The 19,249-nt window shown below is 49.5% G+C and overlaps 1 protein-coding gene across 1 annotated transcript in view; it reads left to right on the top strand.

The window, feature by feature from the left end:
• The window catches only part of PALLD (palladin, cytoskeletal associated protein), a 364,323-nt gene that overhangs the window by 173,617 nt on the left and 171,457 nt on the right, over nt 1-19,249 (top strand). Inside the window, 4 exon segments of the mRNA XM_070376055.1 lie at nt 330-471; nt 1,531-1,554; nt 15,856-15,975; nt 18,423-18,732. Of these exon segments, the coding sequence (XP_070232156.1) occupies nt 330-471; nt 1,531-1,554; nt 15,856-15,975; nt 18,423-18,732 (596 nt within the window).

The raw sequence follows: 19,249 nt of genomic DNA, 5'->3' as shown, positions 1-19,249 counted from the left end.
TTCCCTTCCTGTCTGGTCCCCCAGGATTCTACCCCCAGATGGAGCATGGGTGCATTGCATGAGTGCATCCTCATGTAGATAAAGACAGGTCACGCCGACACTGAGAAGTTCCACGGGTGATGGAGCCCATGCACTGCAGAGCGGGCCCCAGGACCTCCTGCACTTCATCACTGGGGATACAGTGCTCTCCTGACCTGAGGAGGGGTTCGTGGGCATGGTGCACACCCTGTGCTTGCTCCTCTGAGCTTGGGAAGTGTTCCTCTGTGTCATGAGGCCGTGCTGTGTGGCTGTGTGAGCCCAGACCTGACGGGTGTGTCCCGGTGTTTCAGGAGCTGCAGAACATCTGTGCGTCCGAGGGCCAGGTGGTCGTGCTGGAGTGCCGTGTGCGTGGCACACCCCCGCTGCAGGTCTGCTGGTTCCGACAAGGCAGCGAGATCCAGGACTCACCGGACTTCCGGATCTTACAGAAAAGTAAGGAGAGGGGCCCCCTCACAACACTGCCCACAACACCACCCCCGGGTCTGACCAGGCCCTTGTCTCCAGTCCAGGAGAACCAGGAAGGGTTTAGTCACTGACATGCATGGATTTCTTCTTTGTTTCCTTTTTTTGGGGGGATTTTATTACTTTTAAATTATTTTTTTATTCCTCCCTCTTGAACCTTCCACCCCAGACCACCCCTCTAGATATTTTTTAATTTTTATTTTTATTAAAATGTAGTTGATTAACAATACTGAATTAGTTTCAAGTGTACAGTGAAGTGATTTAGCTATACATATACCTACATCCGAGCTTCCTTGGTGGCTCAGATTTCAAAGAATCTGCCTGCCACGCAGCAGACCCCAGTTTGATTCCTGGGTTGGGAAGATCCCCTGCAGAAGGGGTAGGCTACCCACTCCAGTATTCTTGCCTGGATAATCCCAAGGGCAGAGGAGCCTGGCAGGCTACAGTCCATGGGGTTGTCCAAAGAGTCGGACACGACTGAGTGACTAAGCACAGCATACATACATCCATCCTCTTTTGGACTCTTGCTCCATATAGGTCACTACAAAGTACGGGGTAGAGGACCCTGTGCTGTACAGGAGGCCTGGTTGTGTATCTGTTTATGGACAGTGGTGTGAGGTACATAGATTTGTGATCCCAGAGTGAGGGGACTTGGGCTCCAGCACGTTAAAGCCATCCTGCTGGCTGTGGGCCCTCACACGCCCTGACTGAGGTTTTGTTTTCTTCTTCCTCAAAATCGCAAATCCACATTTGAATTCAAAGTTGGGCCAGTCATCTTAGGAGGCTCTGAGCCTTCTGTGAACCGCAGTTGAAAACCTTGCTAGTGAGAGCTGTTAAGGGAATTTTAGTTTATTTATGGGAATATAAATTGATCTACCATCCCTCTTTCTTGTACGACGGGGCTTGTCTGCAGTGTTTCTGCAGACATGTCCTAGACAAGGTCACAGGAAAGGATGGGCAGGTTTAGTATGAACGGAAACTGACTCTAATGCTCTGTTTTGATTTCTTTTTTTCTCATGTGTTGAACAGAACCTCGATCCACAGCTGAACCTGGTAAGAAGCTTTTTCTTTTTTTCTGTCTGCTAATGTATCTTCAGTTTCAATAGTTCTTTGTTTCCGTTTTAAACCACATGCAGAACAATGTTTTTGCAGTTCCCTGGAAATGTGAAACCCCCTTACAGACAATATCTTCTTTATTGTGGGGTCTGCACACTGCGTTTTACATCCAGTTGTTTTATTAGTGAAACATTAAGTTCCTTTCAGACAAGAAGATTGCGCTCAGTGACTTAAGTCTTTTAAAACCATGGTCTTTTATACTCAGAAAACAAACTAAGCTAGAGATGAAAAAGCATGCTGCTAAGACGCGGCACATTTCTCCTCAACAGAAGACACCACCAGCCAGACTGCAGCCTGGAGATGTGTCTCCTGAGAGAGCAGCCTGAAGGTGTTGGCAGAGTGACCCCAGGGTCTCTCTGTGCTCCCTAAGGTGTCCGCAGAGTGACCCCAGGGTCTCTGGGTGCTCCCTGAGGGTCCGCAGAGTGACCCCAGGGTCTCTGTGTATCCTGAGGGTCAGCAGAGTGACCCCAGGGTCTCTCTGTGCTCCCTGAGAGTCAGCAGAGTGACCCCAGGTCTCTGTGTGTGTGTGTGTCCTGAGGGTCAGCAGAGTGACCCCAGGGTCTCTGTGTGTGTGTATCCTGAGGGTCAGCAGAGTGACCCCAGGTTTCTGTGTATCCTGAGGTGTCAGCAGAGTGACCCAGGGTCTGTGTGCTCCCTGGGGTGTCAGCAGAGTGACCCCAGGGTCTCTGTGTGTCCTGAGGGTCAGCAGAGTGACCGCAGGGTCTGTGTGCTCCCTGTGGTGTCAGCAGAGTGACCCCAAGGTCTCTGTGTGTCCTGAGGTGTCAGCAGAGTGACCCCAGGGTCTGTGTGTGTCCTGAGGGTCAGCAGAGTGACCCCAGGGTCTCTGTGTATCCTGAGGGTCAGCAGAGTGACCCCAGGGACTCTCTGTGCACCCTGAGGTGTCAGTAGAGTAACCCCAGGCTCTCCGTGTGTGCGCCCTGAGCCGTGAACACTTCCTGTGCTGCAGCAGGGTAACAGTGTCTCAGCCTGTGGTGTCTCACTCACACATCCCTGGCCTCATCAGAGCCGTGTGCTCCAGCATCCGGGTCTCCTGCTCTCTGCCTCACTCTTCTCATTCTCGCCTGTCTTCTCACAGACAAAACTGACATCTAAAGAGAAGCAAGATTTCTGTCACGTGTTTCCTAGCAGGTCCTCCTGGAGGACACTGTCTCAGTGTTTTTCCCAGCAGTGACGTCACAGGCTTCAGTCTTCTTGCTGAAGGGTAGGAATGATATGTCTCTGCTTCACCACGGTTGTGTCTCTCAGGAGCCAGACTCGGCTCTGGCCCTCCTTGGAGAGCTTGGAGGCTCCTGGTCAGAAAGGCTGTGGTTGGTCCCGAAGCTCTCATACCCCAGCAGAGGCCCTGAGGGGCAGAATGTGAGCCAGTTAGGATCCAGCCATGAGGGATGCTCAGAGCACCCTGAGGGGAGACTGGAGTGGATCTGATGCCTTCCACTTTCTTTTAAATCTTTACTGGACAGCAGGTGATTTACAATACTGTTAGTTTCTGCTGTGCAGCAAGGTGAATCAGCTATATGTTCACAGACTACAGGCCATAGGGTCTCAAAAAGTCAGATACGACTGAGCAGCTAAGCACAGCACACACATATATCCACTCTTCTTCAGATTCTTTTCCCGTATGGGTCATGATAGAGTACTGAGTAGAGTTCCCTGCGCTATCCAGCAGGTCCTTACGTGTACTGTTTTGTGTGTACTAGTGGGTACATGTCAGTCTCCATCTCCCAGTTTATCCCTTTCCCCCTTTTCCCCTTCGTAACCATAAGATTATTCTCTACACCTGTGACTCTACTTCTATTTTGTAAATCAGTTCATTCATACCATGTATTTGGATTTCATGTATAAGCAGTATCATATGATGTCTTTCTCTGTCTGACTTCCTTCACTCAGTATGACAATCTCTAGGACCATCCTCGTTGCTGCAGACGGCATTATTTCATTCTTTTTGTGGCTAATATTCCACTGAATGTATGTGCCACATCTTTTTTTATCCACTCCTCTGTCAGTGGACATTTAGGTTGTTACCTTGTCTTGGGCTTCCGTTGTAGCTCAGTCAGTAAAGAATCCGCCTGCCATGCAGGAGACCCAGGTTCGATTCCTGGGTCAGGAAGATCCCTTGGGGAAGGAGATGGCAACTCACTCCAGTATTCTTGCCTGGAGAATCCCATGGAAAGAGGAGCCTGGCAGATTATAGTCCCACGAGGTTGCCAGAGTTGGATATGACTGAGCAACCAAACTACTAACCAGTACTATATCTTGGCTATTGTGAATAGTCCTGCAGTGAACACTGGGGCGCAGGTATTGTTTTGAATTATGGTTTTCTCTGGATATACATCCAAGACTGGGATTGCAGTAAATTGCCCCAATTTACATTCCAGCCAGCAGTGTAGGAGGCTTCCCTTTCCTCCACATCCTCTCCAGCATTTTTTGTTTGTAGACTTTTTGATGATGGCCATTCTGACCAGTGTGAGGTGATACCTCATTGTGGTTTTTATTTGCGTTTCTTTAATAATTAGCGATGTTGAGCATCTTTTCCTACGTTTTTTGGACATCTCTTTTTTGGAGAAATGTCTGTTTAGGTCTTCCGTTTTTGATTGGGTTGTTTGTTCTGTTGGCATTGTGCTGTATAAGCTGTTTGTATATCTTGGAGAGGAATCCCTTATCACTTGCTGTGTTTGCAGATATTTCCTCCAGTTCTGCGGGTTGTCTTTTCATCTTGTTTCTTGTTTCCTCTGCTGTGCAAATGCTGATCTGACGCCTTCTTGTTCTGCGTTGCTCCCAACCCAGCGCCCACACGTATAGTCCCCACGGCAGGTGCTGTGGTCACTTTCCAAATTACGGAAACACAACTGCATATTTTGTCTGTGACATGGTTTCATATAAAATTGATGCTGTTTAATGATCATGCTGTTCCCTGATAGAGGGAACTTCTGAGGCTCAGGCTCCTGTGTGAACTGGTGTGGAAACCCTATGGGAGTTAGGGCACATCTCTTACATTGCTATTTTAAATAGACTAGATAGATGAATGGATATAAACACAGGAATCAAATTTCTCCTTTACCCACAAGAAAGTTTGTATGAACAAATCTATGGAGAAGGTTATCTCTTGATACTTTATTTATTTACAAATAAAACTAAAGTCTTGGGCCAAACATTCTGAAAGTATTTCTGGTGGAATGGATTAAGAGTGCTTTTGAGGTTGCATTTTGGATTCTGTTTGAATTCATGCAACTCTTTCATCGTGTTTGAATTCTGTTTGAATTCATGTAACTTCTTTCATCATGTTTTATCCATTGTCATCACCTACACAGGTGATGTAATTTATTAAATGTCTTTCGTGATCTGTGTTGGAAAATCATAAACTAAGCATCATCTGAAAATTCAAAACACTGGTTAGAAATGGCATAGCTCAGTTTCTGAGTATGTGTGTGTTTGAAAATTGAAAACAGTATGCCAACTAAGAAGGATTTAGTGACGAGGGAGAGAAACTCCACACACTCCCACGCCTCACACAACATACATGCCTGTCTGTTATGTTTGCTGTTTTGCTTCTAGAATTTGGTTGAACTATTCAGTGAAACCAGTGCTGAGCAGCTTCATGGGGTAGTCTGACCTCTAGAATGTCCTTGAACGCTTTTGGGTTAGTGACAAATCATGCCAGGGAGAGCAGGATACGGAAGGCCTTCCTTATAATCGGCACATCCTCGGAACGTATGGAAAAGTCTGCGCTTTCTGTGCTCACTCAAGTTTCCTATTTTTCTTTTCCCTTCGATTTGATCTGGAAGCATTTAGGAATACAGATTCCTTCATTCCAACCACAATAATAGCATTTGCTGAAGACAAGTATCAGTATTTTTTTGGTCGAACAGTATTTCAAGCAAATCTGTCAGCGCAAGGCAAACCACACATATAGTCATCAGTTATGGAAAAAAACACAACTAGTCTTCTCTGACCTCTGTAACTCCTCCACAATTGTGTTCCTCACCACACAGCTGGATTGTTCCTTTCTTTCATGGAGGACTATCACAATATTTGGCTTCAGGAGTCTACCCTTAGCATGGAGAATTCCATAAAATCCATAAACATGAACAACAATCCCAGTGACCGCTTACATGAGCTGTTGAGTTAGAACTTCACAACAAGCAAATATTAACACATATTTGGAGCTGAGCAGTGTCCTGGCTTGCCTGACAAAACCACATATGATTATGATTCCTTTACTGGGAGGCGGAGGTCTAACATTGACCTTGAAGTTGACTGATGCTTCCCGGGTACAAAACTCAACTTGTATTGAACCTTCTATTTTCCTTAAATGACTGGATGGATAGCTCCATCCCACGGACAGACCTGTGAGCTCTTTAGCCTTTTGGAATGTATGTAGGAACTGGTTTCCCCCCTGGCTACTTTTTAGCCACTGTTTCATGGAGAGGAGATAAATTTTGTTAAAGGACTAGGTTGAGGGTGGTCTCCAAATGCCAAGATGTAAGATGGCTGAGATTCAGAATGCATCCAGCCTCGCCCCACTTCCTGACCCACGCACTCTTGTGCTGTCCTCCCTGGCTGGCCTCTTCCCTTCCTTTCTTTCCCAGTTTGCCCCCTCACTTATTTGTATGTCTCTTTTTCTCTTCTCTTCACTCTCCTTCCTTTCTCTTATTCGTGGGTAAGATAAAGACCTGGAAATGAAACTGAAATTCACGTGCCTGGCCGCAGCCCCTGGAGGGGTTAGATGTTTAGATAAAGAAGGAAATAGCCAATTCCCTCCAGTTGTGTTACTCAACGGAAGCAGGTTTTTCTCGTCACTCCTGTGCTGCGTCAGTCTGATGTGTCTCCACTGCCTTCCTGTCTAGACAGAGGTCTGCCTGCATCCCCATCTCCTCAGCGGCTCAGTCCACAGCAGTCAGTGTGCTCAGGACCCACATGTCTCTCAGAGAGCCTGCCCCAGCCTCCTTAACATACTGACCTTATCCTGATTGAGTCCTTCAGAGACCTGTGTATGGGGGGGGCAGGGAGGGGGAAGGGAGGGGAGCAGGGCACAGAAGACCTGCGTGTCAGCTGTCAGCACCAGGCCCTGACTCAGCTGTCTGCAAATGGCCACAGGCTGTATTGAGTTACTCCTGCAGCATTGTCTCATGGCGTGCAAAATCCAAACTTCAAAAAATGTGTCTTATTGGTTGGGAGATGGTGCCTGAGAAAGTGTGGCTCTCTGCTCACCAGGGATACTCACCTTCCTAGCTCCCGAGAGTGGAATCCTGAGTCAACATGTGAATGAATTATATTTTGTTACATGAAGTGAGGTACTGAGTGGTCAGAGGGTGACTGTGAGGATGTTTGAATACAGTTCCAGGTTAAGATGGTAGATTAAACAAAAGTGGGTTGGATAAAGCCTGTGGTTCCCAAACTGTGTGGCCAGACACCCCATGTGCCATACCTGCCAACAGAGGTGCTGGAGATGGTGGAGATTTTCAACAAAACAGTGAGACTTGACACATAGATAAGGACTGCTGGCTTGAGACGGCTCTGCCTCACAACGTTAGATCATTCTATGTTCTCTTCGGTAATATGGTGGTGGTTATTCAGTTGCTCAGTCATGTCCAGTACTTTGCAACCCCATGAACTGCAGCACACCAGGCTTCCCTGTCCTTCACCATCTTCTGGAGCTTGCTCAAACTCATGCTCATTGAGTTGATGATGCCATCTAACCATCTCATCCTCTGTCGCCCCTTCTCCTCCTGCCTTCAGTCTTTGCCAGCATTCAGGGTCTTTTCTAATGAGTCAACTCTTCACATCAGGTGGCCAAAGTATCAGAGCTTCAGCTTCAGCATCAGTCCTTTGAACTTTGTGAAACTGAGTTTTTGGTGTGTGTGTGATGAAGAGCAAGTCCCACATGCAAACCAGTGAAGACATGAAAGGAGAGTGGCCGGTCCAGTGTGGCCGTGAGAGGAGGCTGGGGGTCCAGTGTGGACGTGAGAGGAGGGTGTGGGGTGTCCACGAGAGGAGGGTGGGGGTTCCAGTGTAGACGTGAGAGGAGGGTAGGTGGTCTAGTGTGGACGAGAGAGGAGGGTGGGGGTCCAGTGTGGACATGAGAGGAGGATGGGGGGTGTCCATGAGAGGAGGGTGGGGGGTCCAGTGTGGACGTGAGTGGAGGGTGGGGGGTCCAGGGTGGACGTGAGAGGAGGGTGACTGGTCCAGCGTGACTCCAGGAGGAGTTGTGCCATGGTCCAGGTCCACGTACACACATACACTCATACACATGAGTGATCATGGTGATTTAAGAATAAAATACTGATGTTTTCCTTCAACTTATGTGTGTTTTTAAAAACAGTAACTTCTTAAGACCTAGATAGTATTACATTCTTGGTAAGAACTACTTTAGCAAACAAGACTGTCTCTGCATCTTTTGGTTTGGAACACCATGAAAAATTGCTGAGACACTTAGGGTCTTGTGAACCAACAAAGTCTGGTTTAATGTCTGGGGAGTGAGGGAAAGACTTGAAGCAGGAGACAGAAGGACCGCGTCACTCTGAGGACCTGAGACCTGCCTCCCCCACGACCCACTGCCCTGGCCCTGGGAAGGCTGGCTAGGCCAAGATGCTGGGGCTCCTCTCTGGGCAGTTGGAACACCCCAAAAGAAGAAAAACCCACCCGTGACAATCCAGGAGTTTCTCCAACACAGAGGCAGCTACGGGAAGGCCTGGGTGCCCAGTGCTCTCTGCTGCTCTGAGCTTCCACACGGCTCAGAACCATGAGGATGGGAAGAGATCAAACCCAGATGGAGAAACTGCCCTCTGGGATGGTACAGAAAAGCAGGATCAGCTCCCCAGAATGCAGCATGGAGGCAGCAGATGCACTAAGAGAAATTGTGAAACCGCACCGCTGTCATCAGAGAGACAAGAGAATTGGCGCATCCAGGAAGCAAAACTGGGAGGAGGGGAGGGTGTTCAGAAAATGAGGAGTTGGTGGAATGAAAAGACTGGGAACAGAAACAAAAGATGGGAAAATGTCTGACAAAGGAGGAGGAAAAGACAGAGGAGGGATGTAAGAGAGAAAAGGAATGAAAATCAGATGGTAGAGACCCACTGGGGTGGACCGCACATTCGCAACTAGGATTGCAGGAGGCGAGGATGAAGGGGAGGGATTATCAATGAGATACTATGTTTATTCCCCAAACTGGAGGCAGTCAGTGTCCAGACTGAAGGGACCCTGAACACACAATGTGTCTAGACACACTGATGGCCACGCGTCATGTGAAGTCACAGGGCCCGGGACGAGACCATGATCGCCCCACACCCGAGGAGGCAGCCTCAGCGCGCAACAGTACTTGGATCGGAGAGCCCGAGCCTCTGAGCGGGGTCAGAGCACACAGGGGTGAGGCAGGCCTTCCACATGCTGCTGTGATGTGACCTCCAGTGCAGAGCCGGACCCCAGGCGAACCTCTGGCTCCACGCAGAGCAGCATTCGGGATCTGTCAGACTTGCATGCCTCAAGGACTGCCCCGCACCACCTGTCTGCAGGGTGTGCTCCTGGCAGTGAGAGAACTCACCGGCCGGAGCGAGACACGGGGCAGGAAGGAGCGCGACAGCAAAGGCGAGCAGAGCTGGGGGCACCCACGGGGCATGGCCACGTTGGGATGTGACGAGGGCAGACACAGTGTGACGTTCCCCACTCAGAGCTCAGGCCCAGTGCCCATCTCCTGCCCTGACGACAGATGATGAGGGAGGCTGGTGAACTGACCCCAGGTCGCATCTCTGCTTGGCCTGACCCCCATCCCTGCCTGCAGGATCAGCTGGGAGCACACGTGTGCCTGCTTGTGGACGTGCTGTGATCTGACCCAAAGCTGAGAGCAGAAAGTCGGCCAGGTTAAACTGCAAAGCGGTCACGTGACAGACGCAGACACCGCCAGGTCTTCTGGCCAGCTGTCCCTCTCCTGCCGGTGCTCAGCCCCTCCACACAAGCCCCCACCCAACCAGGAGCCCCAGATTTCCCAGGAATCCCTGAGGCCTTGACCACTCAGGACCCCTGTGTACTTTGGTAAACACCTGGGGAAGCTCAAGTGTTTTCTGACAGTGGCAAGTTGGCCTTTTCTTTACACGACGAGATAAATGCTTGTGCTCAGTCGTGTCTGACTTTTTCAGGTGCCATGGACTGGGACCCCGCCCCCCGGACTCCTCTGTCCGTAGGATTTTCTCAGCGAGAATACTGGAGTGGGTTGCCATTTTCTTCTCCAAAATGCTTGTTAGTCAACATTTAAAAACTAAGTGAAGTCAGAGAAAAATAAGTATCATATGATGTCACTCATGTGAAATCTAAAATAATGATGCAAATGAACTTATTTGCATAACAGAAATAATCACAGATGTAGAAAACAAGCTTACGGTTACTGAAGGAGAAGGAGGCTAGGAAGGAATAAGCTGGGAGATTGGGACTGACATGCACACACCACTATATGTAAGATAGGTAACCATCACGGACCTCCTGGGTAGCACGGGGAGCTCTGCTCAGTGCTGCAACAACTTGTGTGGGGAAATGATCTAAAGGAGAGTGGGTGTGTGTGCATGTATAACTGATTCACTCTGCTGTCTGAAACCCACACAACATGCAAACCAACTACACTCCAATCAAAATAAATTACAAAGTAAAACTAAAGGGCACACTTTTGAAGGAACTATAGATACGTGGTAAACATACAGGGAAATCAAACAGAAAGAAAGATTCAGCTGGGGTGGGTATTAGGGGGCATTTCTAAAGAACTGGTCATCTTTCTTAGGTTTATTGATGAGTCTGCTGGGGTTCATTTCATTGTTACTCCCTAATCTATGCGTTTTTATTTTTGTAATTTTTTTATTGAAGTGTAGTTGATTTATAATGTTAGTTTTTACTGTATGTTAAAGTGATTCAGTTTCATATATATATATATATATCTGTCCTTTTCATATTCTTTTCCATTATGATTTAACACAGGAAGTCCTTTAAAAAATGTGTATGTCTTATAGTTACCCACACTGAATCACATCTTGCTAACTTTAGTCCAGAGTCCTTTTTTATTATTATTATTAATAGTTGCGTTAGCCAAATTATGTGGTTTGGAAGGTAAAAGCTGCATTTTATTTTTAGTTAGGCTGGACCCCAAAGGGGGAAAAAAAGGCCTGTAAAGGAAGACATTTATGAAAACATCCCCCAGTTACCCAGAGGATCCAGTAATATAATCCATGCTGCTTCCTCATTTTATGTTTCTGCAAACAAAATGGTTTTGTTTGTATTTGATGAAGAGTTAAACATGACCAAGAAGTTGAATGAAATTTGCGATTAACCTCTGAGAGGTAGTTATGTGATTGAGTAACTTTTAAGTAATGGTAAAAAAGACAGAATTTACCATCAGCAAAAAGATTTCTGATTTAGTAAGTTGTTATATGTCTTCAAATCAAAGCTTTCTAGTTAGGAAAATTGGATTCAAATAGATCATAATTAGAGTCATTAGTAAGTTTAAACTTTTCCATTTTTTCAAAGGCCAGTTTTTTAATACAAGCAAGTGAGCCTCTGTCTTTGAGACAAGCAGTCATTTCCTGATTCCCGTCCCTCACCAAAATGTACTTCACGGTGTCTTACGGTCTTTGTTCACAGAAGATGGTCCCGGGTGAGAACTGGGTGCAGCACCGGGCTCGTGCCCTGTCTTCCCGGCTTTCTTCTTCCCTTAGCGTCAGAAGCATACGAGCCAAGATGCTGCTTTCTCAGCAAAACATGAGCCTGTTGTCACTTTCGGATGCAATTTTCCAAGAGAAGCAAAGCTGAACGACTTTTAGGGCGTTGGACCAAAGCTTTGTCTTGTAAAAGTCCCTGAGACGTGGCAATGTCTGAAGATAACCCAAAGAACTTGCTTGTGCTTTTTTATTCTGACTTTTTTGTTCTGTATGTAAACTATCCAGTCGGTCATCAGCTCTATGCATGAACATACCTCATTTTATGCAGGAGAAGTGTTCCTGAGAATTGCTGGAAAATGAAGTTTGTTGAGTCAGATTTGAAACACGAAGGCTTTTCATTCTCTGAAGGGTCCTCTGGGTGAGAAGGGGCAGCTGTATAAACAAGCTGGGGTTTTCTTAAAATGGCATGACTTAAAAAAAAAAAATCACAAAATTGTAGATAACATAAGAAGGCACTCTGAGAGTTGACGAGGTCATTGCTCCCAGACCGATTTCTCTCATCCCTGCTAGGTAAGATATTACCCTGATTTAAAAGGTACGTTTACAGCACAGCACTGTATGAACTGTAAGCACCGTGCTTGCAAGGAAAGCTTCTCAGGCATTTCTCTGTCTCCAGAAGCTCCATCTTCCAGGACAGTGCGATGGGGAGGCGGGCACGGACGCCCAGCAGCAAATGCTGCTGCCCACCTTCCAGAGAATGGCCAGGACAGGGTGGAGGGTGGGGGGTTTTCCCCAAATCTCCGTAGACTGGGCTGTCCATCTCTTCTACCAGCAGGGCCATGTGACAGCGCCCTTGGGGCTGGTCTGGCATCCTCCCAGTGTGTCTGGTACCTGGAGGACACAGAGCCCACCTGCAGGTGGGTTTGCAGTGAGTTACTTGGACAGTGAGAGTAATTCGGATGTTCAGATCCAAGAAACTCCCCCTTTCCCACCTTTCACAGCTTCATTTCTGTTGAGTTCCCCATCTCCTGGACAAGGAGCAAATGCAGAACACCTATAGGCCTTGTGCTAAGGAGCTCATGGGAGGCAGGGTGTGACCTTCAGCGTTTTGGCCTCAACGTTAATTAACTGTGACCTTAGGGGGATCCCCTGGACCTCGCCCAAAGGAATGAGCAATTTGAGCTAGTCCTTGTAGCCCAAATTTATGTGTTCAGTTTACAAATCCCCAGTCCCCTGATGCACTTCTGGATAAATCAGTTTCTCCAGGATTCGTCTTACGTGACCCCCTGCCCCGACTGGAATTGTTTCTAGCTTCGTGTCTTTCTTGTGGGTGGAGAGCCTGGAAGTGTGTGCAGTGCAGTCAGGACACACAGGGCACCCTCCCCCTGCTCCCTGTCACCCTCCCGTTCTGGCCACTGAGCCTTTGCATCAGTGATAGTCGTGTGCTATAAATGCTCTCAAGCCTTTCCCTGAAAACCCTTTCCTAATACGCCAGACAGCTCCATCGAACAGGATTCCTTGACGGTTTTTGAGCCAGGAACTCCAGTGGGCCCCCTAGGGCAGTGTTTTTAAACTGTGGATCATGACCTATGAAAGCGGATGGCAACCCCCGCATCCGTTTAAAACAAACTAGAAGAGAAAATGCATAGTGCCCAGCATTTCCCCACTATTCATAGCACGGGAAGTCTCCAATGATACCATCATTTCAAAAAGGGAAAATAATTTTGTTTGTTGAAAGAAGGCAGTACGTTATTAAGAACTCAGCATATCTTGCAATTGAAGTTAAGGTCAACAAGCTCTCTTGGGATATAAAGGAAGACTTACTTTCATTTTATTTACTGTTTTATTGGTCTACTTTTTATTCACTTATTTTTCATCTTCGCCGTGTTGGATCTCTGTTGGACTTTTCTCTAGTAGCATCGACGTCGGGCTGGCAGGGCCCTCCTCTATAGCTGCAGTGCTCAGGCTTCTCGTTGCAGTGACTTCCCTTGTCTCAGAGGATGGCCTCTAGAGCAGTTGGGTTCCAGCATTTGTGGTCCCCAGGCTCTAGAGCACAGGCTCAGTAATTGTGACACACGGGCTTGATCGAACCCGTGTCTCCTGCACTGGCAGGCAGATTCTTGACCATGGAGCCACCAAGGAAGCCTTAATTGCTCTACTTTTGCATTTCCTACTTCTGTTGGTATGTAAAAGTTAAGAGATGTAATTTTAATAAATAGCAGTATTTTTATTATAAGATAGTACTTCTTATAAACCCACTGTGTTTACAGCATGAGTTGTTTTGAGGCCAGTTTGCTAATCTCATCCCTGGTGGTTGGCTCCAGGAGAGATGCCTTAACTCTGAACTCTGAGAAGCATGCCATCGGGGCTGTCAGAGGCGCACGGCCCCCACCAAGGTCTGCCAGCTCTTGCTACAAGGCCCAGGGGCGCAGACACCAGTGCCTCCACGGGGCGACCACTGTGTGGCGCCTGACTCTGTGGTTCAGCCGTTCGCAGCTCTGTGGTCCATGTCAGGCTTGGCCCCCACCCCATGGGCGCACATGGTGGGCGTGGCCAGCCTCCAGGGTAGCTGGGATGAGCCAGTGCCCTCGGGTGATGGGCATGGCCCATCCCAGCTTGGGGGGCCCTGAGTTCCAGGTCACCAAGGGTCCATCAGTGCTCGCAGAGATGAAGCAGAGGGACAGGGCCGCAGAGACTTTGGCTCCAAAGGGACATCATTCCCACCGCCCCCAGGTTAAAGCAGCTGCCAGGCCAGCTGAATCTTAGGACTGGGACAGAGGCCAGTGCAGGGGGGCCTGGGTGTTGGAGGAAAACCCCCAAGTCCCAGGACTGAGACAGGACTGCAGAGCCTGGTGTGGGGGGTGCCTGGGTGTAGGAGGGGAACCCCCTAGATCCCAAGACTGAAACAGTACTGCAGAGCCTGGTGTCGGGGGGAGCCTGGGTGTAGTAAGGGAACCCCCAGATCCCAGGACTGAGACAGGACTGCAGAACCTGGTGTCGGGGGGTGGGGGGCCTGGGTGTAGGAGGGGAACCCCCAGATCCCAGGACTGAGACAGGACTGCAGAGCCTGGTGTGGGGGGCCTGGGTATAGGAGGGAGCCCCCCAGATCCCAGGCTGAGACCGGACTGCAGAGCCCGGTATGAGTGGGGCCTGAGTGTAAGAGGGGAACCCCCGATACCAGGCCTGGGGCAGGACTGCAGAGCCCGGTGTGGGGGGTGTCTGGGCCTGGGTGTAGGAGGAGCAGCCGCAGCCATTCCTACAAACAAGCCACAGCACAGTCTCACGTATTCCACATGATGTGCGATTAATCGGTGTCTGTGGGAATCAGAAGTACACAACATTTCTTAACATTTACCAACACAGCCGTCCTATGTCACTGATGCAACATAGACCATCATTCCATGTAATAATAGGTAATCGACTCCCAAAATGACAATGCATATTATGCATACATTGATTAACTGGGAATAGGTACTACACTCTACATTAAGCTTCTTTTTAGCAAAACCACCGACAGTTCCTTACGACGTAGCAGTCACCCTAAGTCACCAGGCAGTGCCCTAAGCATAGTGCGTATCTTGTCACAACCATAAATGGTCATGAGAGTGAAGTCTGGAGCCCGACTTGGTTCAAATTCTGATTTTGCCACTCATGAACTGTGTGACTTTGGGTAAATCAGTTAGCCTTACCGTGCTTCAACTTTCCTATCTGTAAAACAGGCTAATCATAGGAAATGTAACTTGCAAGGTTGGCATGAGGGTTAAATCTAAACTCATGTCTGTTCAGTGCTAATAATGGTACCTCATGCTGGAGAAGGGCTTCTGTAACTCTGAACTGTTGTGATGGTTACCAGCATCGACCCTCATGACAACCCTGTGATGGATGATTTATGAGTCATGGTCCATACAAGACCCAGAGGGTACATTCTCTTACTGTCTCCATCTTTAGGTAAGAGGTGGGCCAGAGGCACAAAGGCACCACGTGGCAAGACCCTCATTCGTGCCCCGGTCTCCCGGTCTCTGGTCCCAGAGTCTGAGCTTCTCACCCCACAGAAGACAGCCACGCTGTGTAACAGTAGCTTCCAGAGTAACTGTCTGCAGTCGAACATTTCCCCATTGTGTTCTCTTTTCCCCATTGTTAGCTTCTCAGAGAAGCTTGATGTCCCCAGTAAGGGCTTCAGTTGAGCAGTTCTTTTGTTATTGAGAACTTCATGAGCATCAGCCAAACTAGGCAGGGCTGGCGTCTCCCACGTACCAAGCGTATGGGCACACGCGTTGCAAACCTCTTGTGTCCTCGTCACAGTACCCTCACGAGGAGTACATTATCCCTGTTTTATAGGCGAAGAAGCCAAGGCTGATGAAGACAGAGCTTGGCCACAATCACCAAGCATCCATCTGACTCCAAAGCTTTGCCACCAGGTTGAACAGCTAAATTAAATGTCAAGAGATTCCGCTGTGAATACTTCATAAAGTGACCCCATGATAACTGTTACCGAATTTGCTTGGGTTAGAAGGCAGAAGTCTGGCTTCTTGGGAGCAACCCTGTGGGTGCCCTCTGATGAGTGACTCGGTTCTCTTCCTTCCAGAGGAGATCTGCACCCTGGTTATCGCAGAGACATTCCCCGAGGACGCTGGCATCTTCACGTGCTCAGCCAGCAATGATTACGGCTCAGCAGCCAGCACTGCCCAGCTGGTGGTCACTTCAGGTACGCCAGGTCCCTACTGCAGAAAGGACCACCCGGAGGACTGCCCGGCCTCCAGGAGTCATGCTAAGAATCTGTGCTTCATCACAAAACAGAAGACTGGGGTGGGGGGCGCTGGGAGGCGGGGGGAGTGGGCTGGGGACAGGGGTTGGGCAGTGGGAAACAAGAGCTGAAACCACAGGGTGATGATAGTGTGGTGAGAGAACACACATAGGCAGCTATTTCGGGTGTGTGTTCTCTGTCTTGGGAACAACGGAGCTGGCTGCCCGTGTCTTCCTGCCTACCGGGATGATGCGGGGATTGGGAGGCACCAGGGCGAGTCAGTCACTTTTTAACCCCGCTCAGTAGACCCAGAGAAGCGGCAGAGATCGTAGAAACCAGATTCCACTGAGAGCTGAGTCCTACGAAGAACTCAAGCAGCGCGTTTATTGTTCAAACCAACCTCCAAGAATATCGGGACATTTTTGTAAACTCAGAAACTTAGCACTTAGGGAAAGCGTGAAACCATTCTTTTCCTCTGTTGCTTTGACCTTTAGTTAACTGTTTTCTGGGGCTTCCCTCATGGCTTAGTAGTAAAGAAGCTGCCTGCAATGCAGGAGACATGGGTCTAATCCCTGGGTTGGAAAGATTCCCTGGGGAAGGGAGTAACAACCCACTCCAGTATTCATGTCTGGAGAATTCCATGAATAGAGGAGCCTGGTGGGCTACAGTCCATGGGGTCACAAAAGAGTCAAACATGAGTATTCTGCTATTATTAAGTAGCCTTATTTGGGTTTTATGGCGATATTTCTGTTGTTTATTTTACAACGGTTATAAAATACCTCTTTGACCAAGGCGGCACCTAGCACCTCGGTCAGGAGGCAGTCCTCAGCTGGAGGTGGATTCAACGCTCTGAAAGTTTCAAAGGATTTCTCTAGAAGCTGGCAAGCTGGTTGGTAGGGGGCGGCAGAGACACAGACAAACCAGTTTAGGGCAGTGGGAGGGATTCCTGATTTGTCATCTTCAGTAAGAAAGGAACTGTAAAGTTCTCCTTCACAGGGCTCCGCTGGCAGGACAAAGGACTCTGTTAACAGGAGGCTCCAGGGTTGTGATCGGAGCCACAGAGAGGGTCCAGTATTTGATTCAGGGTTGAAGATGGTCCCAGCGAGTGGCGCCAGCACAGGTGCAGTGCTCTGACCATGCAGCCAAAGCTCTAGCCCCACGTCTGTGTGACAGAGATTAGTAGTGTTTCCCGTTTTTCTCAAGGGTAAATCTGCTCTTGGCCAAACGTGATCAAGAGCTGTTCTCAAGCTTTCTGCTTGCCCCAGGAAGCACCTGCAGGACACTCCAGAAGCCCTGCTGGGTGCTAGGCGGGGCACAGGGTCCTCAGAAGACACACCCTTGTGTCAGGATGCTCTCCGTTATCCACTGAGAAATGAGCAGTGTGTTCTGCACTGAGTCACAGCTGCAGCAGTCCCCTGAACGGGAAATAATTCCCTATGAGGTCGTAAGACATTTCCCTGAGAGCCTTGCTTGGCTTTAGGAGTGAGTTCCCACCGCTCAGCACAGAAAACCTCTGTAGCCTGAGCTAAGCTCAGCGAAGCACAGGTAGGGTGTTCTAGGCTGAAACAGAGAGGACGAAGTGGCGTCCGTTGACAGTGTTTGTGTGGTCTTTTTCTTTTTTAAATTTATTTAAAGTGAAGTTGCTCAGCCCGATTCTTTGCGACCCCATGGACTGTAGCCTACCAGGCTCCTCAGTCCATGGAATTTTCCAAGCAAGAGTACTGGAGTCGGTTGCCATTCCCTTCGCCAGGGGGATTTTCCTGACCCAGGGATCGAACCCGGGTCTCCCACATTGCAGGCAGATGCTTTACCATCTGAGCCACCAGGGAAGCCCAAATTTATTTAATTGGAGGATAATTACAGTATTGTGGTTTTTGCCATACCCTGACATGAATCAGCCACTGGTGCACATGTGTGCCCCCATCTTGAACCCCCTCCCACCTCCGTCCCCACCCCATCCCCCAGGGTGTCCCAGTGCACCGGCTTTGAGTGCCCTGCTTCACGCATCAAACTTGCACTGGTCATCTATTTTCCATATGATAATGTACATGTTTCAACGCTATTCTCTCAAATCATCCCACACTTGCCTTTTCTCAGAGTCCAAGAGTCTGTTCTTAACATCTGTGTCTATTTTGCTGCCTTGCATATAAGGTCGTCGTTACCAGTAGTCTATTGTCATCTTTTTTTAGCTCTTGTTTGAAATTTGTTAATAACCTGGTAGCCGGGGTCCCACTTGTGAGCCACCTGGGAGATGAAGTCCAGCCTGGGGGACCAGCCTGCCCCGCCCCACCCCTGCCCCCTCTGGCACTGTCCCGCAGCAGCCCCCACCCAGGATCCAGGCTGTGGGTGGGGTGGGAAGGGGCTGCGGCCAGCCCATCTCACCGAGTTCCCTCCTCTCCCTCCCTCAGCCAGCACAGACGCCTGCGGCTACGACTCAGCAGGAGAGTCCGGCAGTGGCCACTTCCCACTGCCCTCTCCCCTATGGGAGGCGAGCCCCTTCGAGCTGGTGGCCCAGAAGCCGGCAGAGGCCCCTCCCAAGAGCGGCCCCGAGTCGGGGCTGAACTCTGCTTCCGACAGGGAAGCCACCTGTGTGCACCCCGCACGCGGAGTAAACGGAATGGTGAATGGCCGAGCTGAGGGCGGCACCGCTCTCCCCAGCCCGCCCGCCCTGCTGTCCCCCGTGAAGGAGCCCCCGCCTCTGCTCGCCAAGCCCAAGCTGTGAGTACCCCTGTCGCACAGCCACGGTCCAGCCTCTGCCAGGGGCCCAGGGTCCAGACCTTCCCCCGGGCAAGGCCGCCTGCAGGCAGGTGTCCCGGCTGTGTGACCTTGCTACTCAATGGGGCCCCTCAAACGTAAAAAACACCCCAAAGCAGAGAAGTACATGAGAGGCTTGGTTCAACCTACCTTTTGCTAAAAACCGTAGCTGGTTTCAGCTGCGCAGGTGTCCTGCCTGGGGTAGAGGTGTCTTCAGAAGGTGGGAAGGGCCTGCTGAGAGCCGGCCTGTGAAAATCACTGCCACTGTCTTAAGTAGAGGAGTTGGTGAGGAAATCTGACTAAGCACGGAGCCTGTGGCTGAAGATGGAGTTTCCAGGTGTGGCAGGCTGCTGGAGGGGTGGAGGGAGAGCGCCTCTCCCAGCACAAGCCGCTGGGTGCAGCGTTCCACGAAGGGCGTGCTTCCACCCACACCACCTTCCTACTTGGTTTCCAGTGTTACAAAAGGGTGGTGATGCTTGTA

Source organism: Bos mutus, chromosome 8 (genome assembly GCF_027580195.1).
Source record: "Bos mutus isolate GX-2022 chromosome 8, NWIPB_WYAK_1.1, whole genome shotgun sequence".
Classification (NCBI taxonomy): domain Eukaryota; kingdom Metazoa; phylum Chordata; class Mammalia; order Artiodactyla; family Bovidae; genus Bos; species Bos mutus.
The sequence above is the reverse complement of the archived record's forward strand: the minus strand, read 5'-3'. Positions and strand labels throughout refer to the sequence as shown.